At 50.9% G+C, this 17370-nt stretch overlaps 1 protein-coding gene across 3 annotated transcripts in view; it reads left to right on the forward strand.

The window, feature by feature from the left end:
* Positions 1-17370, forward strand: part of NFASC (neurofascin) — a 92272-nt gene that overhangs the window by 30489 nt on the left and 44413 nt on the right. For 2 of the 3 annotated variants that reach the window (XM_082833744.1, XM_082833745.1), the window contains exons 3-8: positions 385-581; positions 1051-1173; positions 4297-4467; positions 15101-15212; positions 15651-15835; positions 17172-17303. In XM_082833744.1, the coding sequence (XP_082689870.1) occupies positions 385-581; positions 1051-1173; positions 4297-4467; positions 15101-15212; positions 15651-15835; positions 17172-17303 (920 nt within the window). Of the gene's footprint in view, positions 1-384; positions 582-1050; positions 1174-4296; positions 4468-8981; positions 9033-15100; positions 15213-15650; positions 15836-17171; positions 17304-17370 lie in introns of all 3 variants that reach the window. The other variant, XM_082833743.1, reaches the window with a different exon arrangement.

Raw genomic sequence — 17370 nt, forward strand, 5'->3', positions numbered from 1 at the left:
GGTGGAAGTCTCAGCTGACTCTGGATTTAAAAAATCAAAATTGCTGCCTACTCCTCTAAAGAGCACAGCCCCCAGGGGCTACTTGGTATCTATCACTTAGAGCCATGACTCCCAGCCTGGGTTGGGTAAAACTACTAATGTCAGGGACCTGCCCCAGGGGTTCACCTGGGTGGGACCCGGGTCCTGGCATTTTATCAGGCATTCCAGCAGGTCCTGCTACTCAGCCAGGCCTGGGACCCATTGGTCTGGAGGAACAGTTATGGGCCTGAGTCAGAGTCTAGGGCCCTGAGATTCTGACCTGGAGCTCAGAGCCTGGAGCCCACCCTGCTACTCTTCGCTGTCCCTGCCCACCCCCCTCCAACCCACCCCCTTCATTGTCCACAGCTTCCACTGGACTCGCAACAGTAGGTTCTTCAACATCGCCAAGGACCCCCGGGTGTCGATGAGGAGGAGGTCTGGTACCCTGGTGATCGACTTCCGCAGTGGCGGGCGGCCAGAGGAGTATGAGGGGGAATACCAGTGCTTTGCCCGCAACAAGTTTGGCACGGCCCTGTCCAATAGGATCCGCCTGCAGGTGTCCAGTGAGTGCATGGGGCAGGCCCAGGATGCCCTGGGTCAGTGGAGGGCAGGGCATGGAGGGTCATTCCAGAAGGGTTGCCCCACCCTTGTCCTGCAGGTACCTTGGTGCCCCACGTGTCCTGCTTGCTTTTCTGCCTCTGAGCAGGGGTTCACCTCCCCCAACTCAAAAAGATTCCTTGGAAAAGAAGTTTCCAAAACGGTCATGAACAACTTCACTGGCCACTCCGGGCGCAGGGCGGGGAAGGAGAAGAGGCTTTAAGGATGTGCATCCAGCCAGATGAAATAGGCCTCTCCCGCCTCTCCAGGGCTGCGCCTCGCTTGGACTCACAGGCCCCGTTCCTCTCTCATGCCTCCCTTGTTCTCCCATTTCCTCCTCTCTTTGCCCTCCTTGCGTGCCAGCCTCTAACCCTGCTCCTTGCCCCAGCCCAGCCACCACGCTCATCGGATCCTCCTTTGTCTGTTTCTCCCTAGAATCTCCTCTGTGGCCCAAGGAAAACCTAGACCCTGTCGTCGTTCAAGAAGGTGCTCCCTTGACGCTCCAGTGCAACCCCCCACCTGGACTTCCGTCCCCAGTCATCTTCTGGATGAGCAGCTGTAAGTCTTGGGGGCCTGGTGTTTTATTTCTCTTTTAATCTTAGGGAGTGTTAAATGGGGAGGGGTCTTCCCAAGGCTAGACGCCCTTGACTTGTGAGAAGCAGATATAAGGTGGCCATGTGGCAGAGGACCCCGGCTTTGCAGAGAGAGGTTGCTAGGGCTCACTCTTTAGCCTGGCTGCTATTAGCTGTGTGATCTTGAACAAGCTGCTTAACATCTCTGGGCCTCAGTTTCCTCCTCTGGAAAAAATAGGGCTGGTAATCGTACTTATCTAATAGAATTATTGTAAGGATAAATGAGTTAATACATCCAAAGTGCTTAGAACAGGGCCAGACACACAATAAGTGCTCAGTAATATTTGTGAGGATTAAAAAGAGGAAGAGCAAAAGGAATGGGACGGAGGAGAATCTGGTTTTCAGTCGGCCAATTGAAGGCAGGTTGAAACCAAGCCTCCTCTTTCAGTCTTTGGTGCATCTGGATTTACTCCGATTCACTCTTCTTGTAGGACAGAAGCGGGATTCAGGAATGAAACTTCTGATAAAGGAGTGATGGGGAGACAGGATGTTTGGAGTCGGGGACAGAGTACATCATTCAGAGCTTGTCCTGGCTCAGTTTTGGACAGAGGCTCACTTAACTGCTCTGGACCGATGTTTATTCCTGTGTTTTCAGTCAAATAAAGGGAGAGGGCATTATGAAGATGGATAGAAGACTGCTATCTATCTGAGCATCACCCTGGCTTCCTTCCTCCCTCCCTCCCTTCCTGAATACCTCCCATCCCCTCCTTCCCCTCCTCCTTCCCTATCTATCCATCCTTTCATCAATCTATAGATATTCCTCCCTGTCACCCATCATTCTCTCCATCCCTGAATTTTTTTTTTAATATTTATTTTATTTATTTGGCTGCGCCGGGTCTTAGTTGCAGCACGTGGGATCTTCTTTGCCACGTGCGGGATCTTCCTTGCAGCATGTGAACTCTTAGTTGCGGCATGTGGGCTCTAGTTTCTTGACCAGGGATCGAACCTGGGTCCCCTGCACTGGGAGTGTGGAGTCCTAGCCACTGGACCACCAGGGAAGTCCCCATCTCTGAATTCTTATTAGCCTGCTTCCGAAAGAGGCTGCTTTCAATTGTTTTGCGAGGTGAGGATGGCTTTGTGCTCAATCATTGTCCCTGCCTTGCCTCATCACCCTGAGTATATGTGGGCGACAGGCAGGAGGGTTGGTTTGTTAGCTAACAGTTCAGACTCTCCTCTCATCCCCCGCCATCACACCAAGTTGTGTCCATGCTACCTCCTGAGCAAATCTCATGGCCCTCCTCTTTCCATCCTCTCTAGCATCTACCCAGCACAGGCCACCGTCAGCTTTTCCCTGGGTTAGAGTAATCATCTGTACCTGGCCTCCCCTGTCTTTCTAAAAATGTAACACTGATTCATTCATGCTCAGAGTCCTTCATTGCCTCCTCATCACTTCCCATAAAGTCCAGACCCCTTTCCCTGGCACACAGCTCCTGACGTGGTCCCCTCTGACTCTCCAGCCCTTCCCCTACCCCCTGCCTCTCCCCACCCCCACTCCCCTGCTCAGGCTGTGGATTCTTAACATTAGCACACACTGTTCCTGCTGCTTAGAAACCACTTAGGTCCTTTCCCTTCTGCCTGGTAAATGTCATGCAGCCTTCAAGTGTCAGCTCAAGCCCCAGAATGGACTGGGTGCTCCTTCTCTCAGCTCATCCCCTTCTCATCTGGGGCTTCCCACGCACCACACTGCATTGCATTTATCTGCTGTCTCTTCTACTAGACCGAAGGTGCTTTGAGGGTAGGAACTGTCTTTCTTTTTTTTTTTTTTTTGGTACGCGGGCCTCTCACTGTTGTGGCCTCTACCGTTGCGGAGCACAGGCTCCGGACGCGCAGGCTCAGCGACCATGGCTCACGGGCCCAGCCGCTCCACGGCACGTGGGATCTTCCCGGATCGGGGCACGAACCCGTGTTCCCTGCATCGGCAGGCGGACTCTCAACCACTGCGCCACCAGGGAAGCCCGGAACTGTCTTTCTTATCTCTCTGTCTTTCAGCAGTGCCTAGCACAGTGCCTGACGCCTACAGTAAATCTTTGATAAATGAATTGAAAAGCTCACCAGCCCATCATTGGAAAGTTGGCATCATTAACCTTTAAGAAATGCTTTAAGAAATGGTGACTTGATAAACAACAAGGTCCTACTGTATAGCACAGGGAACTATATTCAATACCTTATAATAACCTATAATGGCAAAAGAATCTGACAAAGTATTATATATATCTATATATAAATAAACTGAATCACTTTGCTGTATACCTGAAAGTAGCACAACATTGTAAAATAAATAAACAAATAAAATAGAACCACTTTTCAAGAGAAAAAAAAAAAGAAATGGTGACTTGAGAAACAATCGTCAGGGATGAGAATGAGATACCTGTGAGCAGTCAGCCTTATTAAGTATATATTTTTAAACCTAACAGCCTAGAAACCTGATCATTTGAGTTTACAGATGCAGTGCTTGAAAGAAAGTAGATTATGTTGTCAGCATTCTCAGCCACTCCTATGATGTCATTAATTCTAAAAAGCACACATTTTCATATTTTAACATCTCTAAAATTGGAAGGTGTCCTGAAATTGTTGGTATGCATCATTGATTGGTATACCTCTTACAATTATAATTGGTGGTGCTTTTTCTTTCTTGGGGATGAGTAGACGTTTAAAAAATAAAACAGGTGAACTTGACTCCCAGTTTGGGGAGCATCTGAAGGATTGTGTTTCCTCCCTCTGGCCTCGGAGCCAGTCAGATCTTTTGTGGCATGAATAGGAGATAGAAAAGCATGGTCACAGAGCCTGAGCATGGTGGGCAGGCAGGTCTGAATCGAAATCCTACTCCCCTCTCACTGCTTTTGCGACCCAGATCGTGTTAAATCCTCTGCTTTCTTATCCTTAAAATGGGAATAAGCCCTGCCTCAGAGTTGAAAGGATTAAATCAAATAATGTCAAGCTCCCAGCCCCCACCTGGCCCTCTGTAGGTGCTGAATTACCAGAACTATGATGATTTTTATTACTGTTATCGTTACTGCTAACCTCCCACTATACCTCTGCTTCCTTATAGCCATGGAGCCCATCACCCAAGACAAGCGTGTCTCCCAGGGCCATAACGGAGACCTGTATTTCTCTAATGTGATGCTGCAGGACATGCAGACGGACTACAGCTGCAATGCCCGCTTCCACTTCACCCACACCATCCAGCAGAAGAACCCATTCAACCTCAAAGTCCTTACCAGTAAGTGCAGGCCCCTGCCCGGGGCTGGGAGCTGGGGGCTGGGGACAGCAGCCCGCTGAGCCCAAGCGGCCCCTGGCACCTGGGTCTGGGAAGAGCCTTGTCCCCAATCTTGACCTAGAAATCCTTGCAGCTCATTGTGCCTGAGTGACTTTAGCTGCTGTTCAGCCACATCTCTTGATTCTGGAGCCTTGAGTTAAACTTGGTCCTACTCCACACCAGCGCTTCTCAAATTTTGGTGGAATCAGAATCACCTGGCGGGCTTCCCTGGTGGCGCAGTGGTTGAGAATCTGCCTGCCAACGCAGGGGACACGGGTTCGAGCCCTGGTCTGGGAAGATCCCACATGCCGCGGAGCAACTGGGCCCATGAGCCACAATTACTGAGCCTGCGCGTCTGGAGCCTGTGTTCCGCAACAACAGAGGTCGCGATAGTGAGAGACCCGCGCACCGCGATTAAGAGTGGCCCCCGCTTGCCGCAACTAGAGAAAGCCCTCGCACAGAAACGAAGACCCAACACAGCCATAAATAAATAAATAATTAAAAAAAAAAAAAGGAATCACCTGGCAAACTTGGCACCCGTACCTAAGCCTAGCCCTCTCCTGCCTGGCAGTCTGGGGCCTCTTTGGTCTTCATTAGTTCTCCAGGTGTTTAGGGACACACCACAATTTGAGAAGCACTACTGTAAGTGGTCATCCACCATCGCTCTCATGCAGCCAGCTTGATTATTTCTAGTCTTTGTTTGGTTATCTTTATTTCTAGAATAAAGCAACAGTATGGAATATCCACATTAGTGAGTACAGCAAAATGAATTGTGTTTGATTCTGTAATAAGTATATGCTGGACCATGTGGAGTCTCTGTGTTTAAAAGTTGCAGGTTTATCTTTTAGTTTTATTTGTTTTCAGTTTTATTCCCTGATTCTGTTTGGCTGGTATCAGAGTGAATCAGCATTTCCTGACCCATTTTAGCATTGTGACCCTCCACCAGGAGAGAAAGAAGACAGGTCAGAGAGACACTTTTTTTGCCAGGTGCCAGCCGGCCTGGAGCTTTGGCTGCAAAGTCCTCAGCCTGCTCAGGACATTGAAAGTGGCTGTGTTGGTTTATACCATGGATTTGTAACTTGCCTTCTGTAGAAAAGCCCCCCATAGACCTTCGTCTGTCTGACCCAGCTCTGAGTGTTGTTTTCAATGCCAGGGGCAGAGGCGGTCATGGGGGAGGCCAGGCAGAGGGCCCCACGTGGGCACGGGCAGTTTCCACAGGTCGAAGGAAAGAGGCTGAGCCCTGGCTTCCCGGAGCGCCCCCCGGAAGTGGGTGGGTGGTTGATGACGCCTCCTGGGTGGGCGCAGGCGGTGGGGGAGAGGCGCGGGTGAGCTCACCCCTCGGTCAGGACAGGTGGGCTCTTCTCTCCCCACCAGTTCCTGCTAGTGATGGGAACCCCTGGTGCTGAGAGTCAGCCCTGCCCCACGCTCCGTCTCCACCGCAGCACGGAGGGGGACCCACAAGAAGCAGCGTCCCTTCCGTTCCCCTTCTCCTGTTGTGGTCCTTTTCTTTCTTCCTTTCTCTTCATGTCTTCCCTTTTCTTTTTCACTTCCTTCTTCACTGTTTCGCCTCCCTCTTTCTTTCTCTCTTCTTTTCCCCTCTCATCTTTCTCTCTTTGAACCCCGTTTCACCCTCCTCTAATTCTCCCTCTCCTGCCTGTACAGCTCCCCACACACTGCTCTGAGTTGCCCGTGCTCTGGTAGCCAACACGATGGCCAGCAACCCAGGGACAAGCCCCCTTGTTCCTGGCAGGGTCGCCCAGCTCCGATCCACTTGCTACCTGTTCCCTGGTTTTCTTATTCCGGACCCAGGCCCAGAGAGGACCCCTGCAAAGAAAGTTGGGTTGTCTGAGGTGTCGCCTCAGTGCAGGGGCGATCGCCTGCCAGCTGGCTGAGCTGGGGAGGACAGTGTGGTCTGCCCAGGACCTCAGAGGGGCCTCCGGAGCCAGGACAGAGCAGGCAGCCTTGGGCAGTGGGAGAGACAGGAGTATGAAGAGCAAGGTGCTCCCTGGATAGCCTTCAGTGCCATCACCTTGAAGTCTGCCTGCTGTTTGGGGACTGAGTCAGGTGACCATCTGCGGTCCTGAGCAGAGGCCCTCACTGTTAACACGGGGTAGAAGCAGGGAGATAGAGGTGGGGAAGAGCCTTCCTCTGTGGAATTAAGCAGCTGGAGATTTCAACAACATTTACAAGTTGAACTTTCCAGAAACATCCTTTTCCCTACCAGAGGAGGTAAGGGATGTTTGTTTCTGCTTCATTTCTAGGTCCCCTACTCCACTGAAATCGCTTTCCCCCAAATGCTGAGAAACCCCCTGGGTGATGGGAACAGAACCCTGTCGGCTTCCTGGAGTTCTCCCAAGGGCAGCTTTGGCTGGGAGCAAGTTCTGGGCATCCGAGCCAGCCCAGAATTGGGCACAGTTGCTTAAAATAACTCAGTTGTGCTCTCTCTGCTTTCCTGCCTGGAAAGGACACAAGCTTTTTCTTGTACCTTCAGAACCAGGTCTGGGGGTGGGAGACAAAACAGACAAGTTGGGACAGCTTCAAAGACTGTTCTCACCAGGGTTTTCTTTCACAGTCTGCCCATTGGGGAAGAAATACATCTCATCACAGCCCAGTTTTTATTACCTGCATTAAAGGAAGACGAGAAAGGGATCTAATACCAAATACTGGGCAATATAAAGTCATTTTAAAATTTTGTTTTGGGATGCAGTCAAAGACAAACAGTGAAGTCGGAGTAACAAAGAGATGCCTGTCCCACTTTGTCCACACCACACAGGCACCGGGCGCCTCCTGGGGACAAAAGGCAGCCGTGGTGAGGGAGGAGGGATGGCCCTGAGGCGGACGGTGGAGCGCCAATCCTGCTTCCTTCTAATGTCTGTCGTCTCAGGGACCTTCTTAAAGGAGTCAGAAAGTCTCCCTAAATCTCTCAGATGTGCTCCAGAATCCGCACACCAAGAGGTCAATCCTGAGCTTGGTCACTTCCGTTTCACCTGGTGGCACTGGGAGCAGGAAGCAAGGGCCCTTTCACCTGTGTGTGCCCTGTCCTCCCCAGGAGGGGAACGGCACCACCCAAGGCCAGTTGCTGCCCCTCCCACCCCTTTGCCACCCTGCCCCTTCTTTCCACTGCAGATCAGTTCCCACCTTTAGCTCCAGATAAACCCAAGCCAGCTTCCCAAACGCAGGCTAGGTCTTTTACAACTCGCTCCATTTTAAAGGATGGTTCTGAATAATGAAGCTCCTTCTAGCAGGTGTTAAGCAAATTTGCGATGCAGCGCAATGCGGGTCCCAGAAAAGAGCTCGCCTTGCCTCCCTGGCATGAGTGGTAACAGGATTTGATCTGTCTTCAAATATGCAAATGTTCTGGCAGCACCTCTCCCCCCTCAGGCAGCTGGGCTCAGTCCAGGCTTCTCAGGGCCGTCTGCTTGGCTTCCAGTCGGCTGTTCCACTCCCCACCCCCTGTTGGTACTGTCAAAACTTGAACCCAGTAGCTGGAAGGGGACAGTGATAGGAGAATGAAAATCTACTTAAGGATGTAGGCATGATGGTGCCCTATTCCAGAATGCCTTTTTCACTGAGGATGAAATGCCCAAAGGTTTTAATTACGTAACATTGGAGCCCACTGATGTTGTTCCTTAAGGAATGGCTTCATCCCAAGCTAGTCTAGAGAGCTCTGAACCTCTGTCTTCGTCAGCAGGCCTTTCCCTCTTCTAAGTGTAGAACTCACAGCTCACACTCTCTCCCCTGTCCCAGGCTGCCTTTCTAATCCTAAAATCTGAACCTCAGCCTGGCCGTCCCCACCTCCCTGGACCACTCCTCACCTCCTCAGAAGGAGGCCTTTCTGCCAATAGACACATCTCGGAGACCAGGGCGGTGCCCACCTGGACAGGCTGGGGGGTGTTTGTTGCTGGTCAGCGCATGATTGCTGGACAATGCCAAGGGTCTCTCTGTCCCACTCTGTCGACGATCTGTTTCTCTCTGTCTTGTCCCCTCATTTACCTCCCACCCCTTGCAAGTTAACTTCTGCTCAGGTAGGGTTTTGCTCTTGCCCCAGGGCTCACTAACACTCCTTTCTCTTCAGCGACCCCAGGAGCTGGCCTGATCCAGAGTCCTGGGAACTGAGGATTTTGGTGGGAAAGAGTTGTTCCAATTGCTGCGGGATACCACTAATTCTTATCTCATTTGTTTGAAAACATAGTAGGACCAAGCAATTAAAGGTCAAGCCTAATTTCTTTATTAAAAAAGAAACATTATTGCCTTCTTTTGCAGGATTTAACCTTTTCTTCCCTTTCGGGGGCTGTTTTGTGTTGCTTGTTCTTCACCAAGCCCATTTCCTTTCCAAATATGCTGTGTGTTTCCTTTGCAAAAGACCACTGGTGCTCCCTGGTTGTTTTGTGGCTTTGCATTTATGTTGTTCTCTCCCGTTTATGCCTCCATGACCTCACCGTGGTCCCTGTTTGCTCACCCTCTTTTGTTTATTGCAGACCACCCCTATAATGACTCGTCCTTAAGAAACCACCCTGACATGTACAGTGGTGAGTCGCCGTGGTAACCTTGGGAGTAACCTTGCCGGTCCTAACCCCAGTTTGCCTAACTTGACTGATACCGTGCCATTAACTCACGCTGGGTACCGAGTCTGACAGTTGGCCAGGTCAGGATACCAAGTCGCCACCTCTAGAGCGCTGCCCACAGGGAGGAAGGTGGCCAGCGTGGGAGGGGAGGTGCGAACCCTTCGAATGTGCCAGCCTCCAGTCTGAGTTCTGGACAAGTTGGTCAACCCAGGGTAGGACTTCAAAAGAGCTTCTTGGAGGGTTCAGTAGAAACTTAGGAATCAGTGGTGGATGGATGGAGAATACCTGAGGATAGGGAGTTCCCACAGGCAGGAGGAAAGGGGAGGTCTCGTCTCTATCGGTGGTTTAAAGAACACAGAAAGCTTTGTAGTGTGTGCTTAGCTAGCTCTTAAGTGTCTGGATGTGAATTGCCTGCACTGGCCTCTAGCCTTAGTTACTGGGGGTACCATTTCACAGGTCCCATATCCCTTTAAAATCCATCTGGGAAATAGGAGGAAGAGTCTAGCTCTGAGTTCTCTTTCAAGGTAAGTATAAAAGAAGTTGGACCATCCACTGCAATCTATCACCTGGGTCTCTTCCCTGCTGTAGGAGTGCATGCAAATCCAGTGCCCGTCCACCCACACATTTGCAAGTCATGGAATAATTTCCATGAGGCCTATTTCTAACTCATCACACAACTGGTTGCTCAAGCTGATTAGTAGAGTAATTGGCTGTTTCCACACCTGAGCTACCCCCAACCATGGCTCAAGAATGTCTTGTTTTCCTTGAGCAGCCAGAGGAATCCTCATTTGCTGGCTCTGGAGAGGCAGCTGGCTCCCATCATCAGTTATGCCTCGGAAGCTGAGGCTGCAGGTCCCCAGGGGGGTCATTGTGGGCTCAAATAGATAGGAAGTGTCTGTATTGTGATGTGCTAATATAAACAATGATCGGTGTCTGGACTCGGGGGTGGGAAGAGGGAGTGAGAGCCAGCGAGAGTGGCAAAGGCTTTAACTTGGCACCGGGCAACCAGAGCCACATTGAGATCCTGCCAAAGAGATTTACTGCCCGAGGAAGCAGGGGACCTTTGTTGGATTTGGGGCATTGTTTGTTTTCAAAATAATGGGGCCAACCACCATTGTGTCAAGAGCCCCAGAGCATTGGTGTGGAATGTGCCTTTTTCTCAATTGGACTCCGGGTAATCTGTTATGGAAGTATTCTTAAAGCTGGAGTCTATCAAAGCCAGAAGGTCTCTTAGAGGCTATCTGGTCCAAGCTCCTTGCTTTATATAAGACAAGCCACTGAGGGGGACATGCATACAGAGTTGTTTTATCAATTTTGTAAGTTTAAGCGATTCCAGCCATTTAAACCAGTTTGTGACCAGTGGTAGATATTATTGTAAGTGAATAAGTAGGAGTTATAAGAACCATCCAGGGCTATGAAACCAAGCAAAACTCACAAGAGCTCAGAAGAAGATGGACCTCATCTCCTCAATCCAAGGTAGAGTGGGGCTGACCAAGTATGACCCCAGCTGGAAAGGGTATAAAGTCAAAGTGAGGTACATGTTGAACAAAGGACAGCTAACTCGAATGCTTCTAGAAAGAAACAGAAAGTGAAAAGAAAGGAAAGAAGATAAGGTCCTTCCTGAGTTCAGGGAGCTGGACAGAGAGACACGGTATGATGAACAGTACCCAGTACACCTCTGAACTTGGCTTTGAAGTATGCCTCTTTTGTAACAGTAGGGCCAGCCCATGGCTATACTTTGTCCTAGTGATCTCTATAGTGGTTTGGTATCCTCTGAACATATGCCAGATGCCCCCTGACCTGCTAAGTAGCAGGGGGAAGCTGGTCTGAAAATTGTAACTTGCCACTTTGGATTCATCCAGGAAAGGAGAAAGGAAGATAAGGATGTGTGCTGTGAGGCAGACTGCCTTGAATTAAACTCAGCCTCCAGGACATACCATTGAGTGACCTTGGGCAAGTCATTTAGTGTGTCAGACCTTTAATCTCCTCATCTGCAAAATGGGTGTATTACCTGCCCCGTAGGCTTGTTGTGAAGCTTAAACAGGATAATGTGCTTATGTTCCTAGTGTGGTGTCAGACACAGCAATGATTAATAAATGTTACCATTATTGGTGTTAAAGGCTTAGTGTTGACTATATCAAGTACAGTTGTTCTTTGCCTCTAAAATTAAGAGGGACGTGGAGAACTTGAAGAGAAGCTTAGGGGAGAGAGGCAGGCACAATTATGGGAAGAAAGTACTACGGAGGGAGAAATTTTAGGGCAGACTAGCTTTCCAGAAAGCTTTTCAGATTCTCAGCTATGCTGAGAACTGGATAAGAAAAAGCTCCAACTACAGCATGAGGGATTTGGGTTAGATTTATGGAAGAGATTTCCTTGGCAGTAGAAGGTATCAAATTTACTAGACAAAGAGTTTTTCTTGTCTTCTGGGGTTGTTTTGTCAGCCGTTTCTAGAGCCAGAGGGGTGGTGAGATGCCAGGGATCCAGGCCCATGAGTTCTCAGTTCTGAGAATCACAAGTTGCGAAAGGTAGGATCCAGCCGCCCCTAAAAGCTGTTTGTGGATTTCAGATACATCTGATTCATTGAACTCTCTTCTGCTGACACACAGTACTTGACAGAGGGGGAGCAACTCGGGTTTTCAGCCATTTTGACCCGTGCTTTTGCAGGACACAGTTGAGGCATTTTTCATGGGCTCTTTAAAGCCAAGGTGGTTGAGGCAGAGGCGTCTGCTGACGTCCCCCTGCTGACCAGATTTCCCTGGAAACTGATGAGCCTGCTCTTGTACCACATCTTGTGAGAGGCAGGAGAGGATGGACTGCCCTTGGCCTAGAGGTCAGATGGGCCTGCATGGGAAGCTCTTCCCCAATCCTCACAGACGTGAGCTTTAGCATCTGGGTTCTGAGATGCTCAGATATCAGGTCCAGCCCTGAAGATATGGGAGAGTCAGGGAAGCGTCATCAAGCTGGAGAGGCTGGGATCCCCACCTCTGAGAAGGTGGCGGGATCCTATGAAGCCCTAAAAGACTCTGTCATCTTCCACCATATAGAGTCTCTAGAGTAATCAGTCGCCTTTGTCTCCGACCCTCCTTCTGGGTCTACGTCTCCAGGGAAAGAAATGAGCTACCCTCCCTTGGGAGCAGTGGCTCCCAAAACCACCAGCTGGATTATCCTTTGTAAATTTTCCTGCAAATCCCTTTCATGTAAGACCACATTTTTTTCACAATCTCCCCTTTGGGTCCAGCTTTCTCATCCCTTAATGATACCATGTGTCACCCTGCCTCCTCTTCAAGCTTTCTGTGGCTTTAACAATCCAGCTGAGATGTCTTTGGAGCCTCTTAATGTCCAGCCCAGCTTCTGTTTTTCCAGTTTGGGCCTGACTTGATTTAATAGCTATTGAGGAGAGATAGAATCTCAGCTGAGATGGTAAGAACAATATTTGAGAAAAGCATCACGGAAGAGTTTCACCAGAGCAGCTCATTAAGACAAAAATATCTTTCTCCGTTACGTCTTTGGCCCTTGAATTTTGGTTTTCTTTGGTTTGAGTAAAAAACTCTTCCCAAAGCTGACTGTCAGAAGTAGGAACAAGTAGGGTATCCATCTTTAAAGAGAGAGGCGATATAGAACAGATGCTAGAACACAAGCTTTGACACCAGACGGTCCACAGTCCAAAATCTAACTGGCTTGTGACCTCGGCAAGTCTGTTGACTCCACTGAGCCTCAGTTTCTCTGTGGAAAATGGGAGTAATACCCCCCAAGTTTGCCGAGAGGATCGAACGTGATGATGGTGATGGAGATGGGGCCCAGCCCCAGCGCTCGGCCCATAGTAAACGGCCAAGTGGCGGCCTGATTATTACCTCTGCTTTAGGATGTTCTTCCCTGTAGTTTTGAACTTTGGCTCATTTCCCAGTAGCTTCTCCTCCTTTGGAACAACTCTGTGGCTGCTAGCCCACATCCTACAAATGAAGGATCGCTGTAACCTTTTTATAGTCACAGCTGCAGTGTGTCAAGGCAGCCACAGCAGCCCTCGGTGTTCATTTCCCCCTTTCCTGTACTTAATGCTTTGCTGGTCGTGTGTACTTGCAGGGCTGCACGCTATGGTGTGACTTAAATGTCCACAGGGTCACAGATTGGTTTCTGCAGGTTTTGTTCCCATGTGGAAGGAGTATGCCGACTGAGCTTCCACGTAACCCCACGGTTCGCAGCTCTCCCAGATTCACCAAACCGGGACCAGAGCCTCCTGCCATCAAATCTTCTCCTCATGTGCCCCTGACCTTGTGTTGTCTGACCGTGTGGGTGATTCCGGGATGATGGGTGGGAGGAAGCTGCTGCTTTGGTATCAGGCTTCTTCGGTACTGAGAGCTGGATGCTATAAGAGTTATAGATGGTAACCAATTAACCACATAATGGCTTAACCCCTTCAGTGGCCACTGTTGTATATGTGTGTGCTGGTGGGACAGATGAGCATATCTACAGAGAGAGAGATAACATGGGGTAAATTGTTGCCTTTTTTATTCTCTTCTCCTCTTGAATTTATTCATCCCACAAACACTTACTGAACACTCGATATGTGCCACGTATTGTGCCAGTAGCCTAACTACCTCCACGTTTCATCAGTTCTTCCCCTTGACAAAAGGATAAAAGAGATGCCAACTCTACGAAACGCACTCCCCTGATGGCTGATGGAGAGAAGCTGGGCACCCCTAGGACAGGAGCCCCACTGTTCCAGCCAGCCATTAGATTAGCTAGCTCAATAAGTCCAGCAACGTCACAGACACAGATCCCCCTGCCACTCTGGCCTCATTCTGCCGGCACCCAGTAACAATACCTGACTCCTGCCGGGAAGAATGCCTCGCTCTCGCTCCAGGCATGTCTGAGGGCTCCCAGCTCCTGGCAGCCCTGCCTCCCCTCCAGCTCTCACCTCTCCAGCTGAGTTGAAGACCCATGAAACCCATGGGTAGGCCCAGCTTATATTTATATTTTTAACTCTTCTTGTTTGCAGTCATACACCTTTTGAGCAAGGGTGACTGCTCCAGTTTCCCTTTGCTTTGTGGTTCCTGGTTGCAAAATCCTTGTTCTTCTCCGTCCCATCTTATCCGCTTCCATAGAACTGTGCTCTGAGGGAGAGGTGAGGCTGAGGTAAGGTGGGGTCCACTGCGCTGGGGTGACCCCAGACTTGCATGACCCCTTCCACAGGGAAATAGCCACCCTGACAGCGTCGCTCTCTGTGAGCCATCTGGCTTCCAAAAGCTGTGTGCATGTCATTGATTCCAGACCCCGTGGCTGCTCCAGCCTCGTTGAATTGCAGATCGCCTCTTCCATCTTGGCTGCCCCTTGCCTCTCACCCCTCCCCCAGTCTCTCACATCCAATTAACACCCTCCTCCCCAACCCCCTTCCAGAGTCATTAGTGAAGAAGCAGAATGGTCTTGGCCCCAAAGTGATTTCCTGTCATCTCTGTTCATTAAATCTCTCCATGTCTTTGCTAAACCATTAATAATACTCCCTGCATCTCTGACTGTTCATCTGAGTCTCTGTGGCTTCATCCCAGCTCCTTGTCTCCAGGGTCCCAAAGAGCAGGTTATCCTGCGGCCCCAAGATGTTCCTTCTCTTTCTTCCACTGCTGCTGAGATGGCCTCCCTGGAGGCCGCCGTGCTGGCCTCTGGATCCCAACACGAGATGCTCGGGGAGTAGACTACTCGCTGCTCAGGCAACTCCTCCCCCGTTCCAGGGCCAGAGAGGCTTACTGAACTGGGAGGGAAGCTGGGCTCCTCTTGGCAGATCCTGTCAGAAAGTAGAGCTGCTCACACACATGTGCTGGTGGGGCCGAGGAGCCCTGCGCTTCCTAACACACCTCTCTTAATGATGCCCCGGCCCTTGGGGTGGCCTCAGCGGGGAGGGTCTGGGGCTTGGTGCCTCTGAGGGTAAGGGGGTAAGCAGGAGGGCATGATAACCTTTCTCTCTAGCCCGACAGCTCTGGCCTAGCTGGGTCAGCCCTCTGGGCAATAAGCTCACGAGAGCTTGTTCCCTCCTGTTTCAGCCCGAGGAGTTGCAGAAAGAACACCCAGCTTCATGTATCCCCAGGGCACTGCAAGCAGTCAGATGGTGCTGCGTGGCATGGACCTCCTGCTGGAGTGCATCGCCTCCGGGGTGTACGTACAGTTTGCACCCCGACTTCTGGTCACCCTCCAGGAGGCTGGGCTGGGGGTTTGTGCATGCTCTGTTCTTGCCACATTTTGGGGGGGCGGGCGTTGTGGCAGTGCAAAAAGCGAGGCGAACAGCTCCTAGCGAGGACGATGCAAATCATAGTCACCTCTATCCCACTGGCCGCCTCTCTTTTTTAGATAATGAGGAAAGGAGGTGGCTAGGCTTCCTGTATGTGTGTTAGACCGTCTTGTGACCTTAGATAAGTCCCTCAGGCGCCCTGCGGCTGAGCATCCCATCTGCATAGGAGGCATCAGCTCTCAGAGGACATGCATCCTCCTGGGCCCGAGTACACTTGAAGGATACCTGGGTGTCCCGGGCTCCGTACAATAATAGCAGAGCCACATTTCATGATAAGTCCCTGTTTCTCGCCTGGTCCCTCTTAGCCCAACACCAGACATCGCATGGTACAAGAAAGGTGGGGACCTCCCGTCTGACAAAGCCAAGTTTGAGAACTTTAACAAGGCCCTGCGCATCACCAACGTGTCCGAGGAAGACTCCGGGGAGTATTTCTGCCTGGCCTCCAACAAGATGGGCAGCATCCGGCACACGATCTCGGTGAGAGTAAAGGGTACGTTGTGTGTATTTCTCATTACGATGATTTTGCCCTGCGCTCCGTGGCCACCCTAACCTCTCAGGGTGGTTGGGGGGCAGGGTGAGTGGGGAAAACGTCCAACACGCTGATTAGTGGCAATAGTGTCCTGCAGGAATGGTGTCACCCCCAGGGTGTGTGTGTGTGTGTGTGTGTGTGTGTGTGTGTGTGTGTGTGTGTGTGTGTGTTAAAAGGGCGGGGGAAAGAGGGAGGTGTTAAGGGAGGGAATCTGCCCTGACCATTGCCCAACTCCTCTTTGTGCCCGGGGCTCCCTCAGCAGGTGCGCTCTCTCCTGTGGCCTATCTGGATCACCCAGAACCTTTCTGTCTTTCGTTTCGCAGTCCTGTTCACGGCGTGTTGTCTTAGGCCTGTGCTGTCTGTATACTTGTGTGTGGTTCTCTTTTAAAAATGGGGAGTCATCATGGCCCAAATTATTTTTCAAAAAATCACTTCCCTCCCCACAAAGCATAGATGGGCCACCTGAGCTGTTGTAGGCAACGGAGCACATGCCTCTGTGGGGGTCCCAGCCACGGGTTGTGGGGGCGGGGTGCACTAGTCACTTCTCAGTCTGAGTGGTGGGCTGAATGGATGACTGGGGTGACGAGGTCTGAAACCACAGCCCAAGAACTTTCTAGTACATGCTCAGGTTGACTTGTGACCTTGGTTTCAACACCACGCTCGAACCAGGGGCTCTTAACCCTTATTGGGGTTTCAAGATCTTTGGGACTCTGATCCCAAGGACCCTCTTCTCAAAAAAGTCCATATCCACATGTTCACAGAAATTTCCAGAAAATTGGAAGGGGTGGCCGGCTAAGAGCGTCTGCTCTAACCGAAGCTTAGTGTCTAAAAGAATGAATATCAGGCCTTTCCTAAATGGTCTGATCCTGCAGCAACAACCGCAGGAATCCACAGGGCCGGGCCCTGCTACTTGGCCACCCTCCCTGGCTCAAGCCCTTGGGTGCACACCACGAGTGCCTGGGGGGCTCTCAACGCATTGGCCGCCCGGTCGTCCCCTGAGGATTCCGATTAGTAGGTCGACGATGGGCCCTGGCACCCATGTTTGTTAACAGCTCTTCAGGGAGCCCCAGTTTAGAACTCTTGTTCTGTGAACTTGAAATAAATCAGTCAGCATCTGTAGTGCCAAGCTGACCAAAGGCAGCCTAGACTCTCACCCTATCGGGATGAGCCCTGGGCAGGTGGCGGGGGCCTGGGGCTGGCACTCGGGGGCTCCTGCCTTCCTAGAGGGGGCCCACTGGTTCCTTCTGGCTGCTCCTGTCATCTGACACCCCTGCCTATGCCTGTCCTTGTCTTCCAGCTGCTCCCTACTGGCTGGACGAACCCAAGAACCTTATCCTGGCTCCTGGCGAGGACGGGAGACTGGTGTGTCGAGCCAACGGGAACCCCAAGCCCACCGTCCAGTGGATGGTGAATGGGGAACCTTTGCAATGTGAGTAACGCACTGTTCTCCCACCTGCCTCTGCTCTGTCTCCTGCCAGAGGATGCAGCTCACCATC

The sequence above is a fragment of the Leucopleurus acutus genome, assembly GCF_964270905.1.
Source record: "Leucopleurus acutus genome assembly, chromosome: 2".
Classification (NCBI taxonomy): domain Eukaryota; kingdom Metazoa; phylum Chordata; class Mammalia; order Artiodactyla; family Delphinidae; genus Leucopleurus; species Leucopleurus acutus.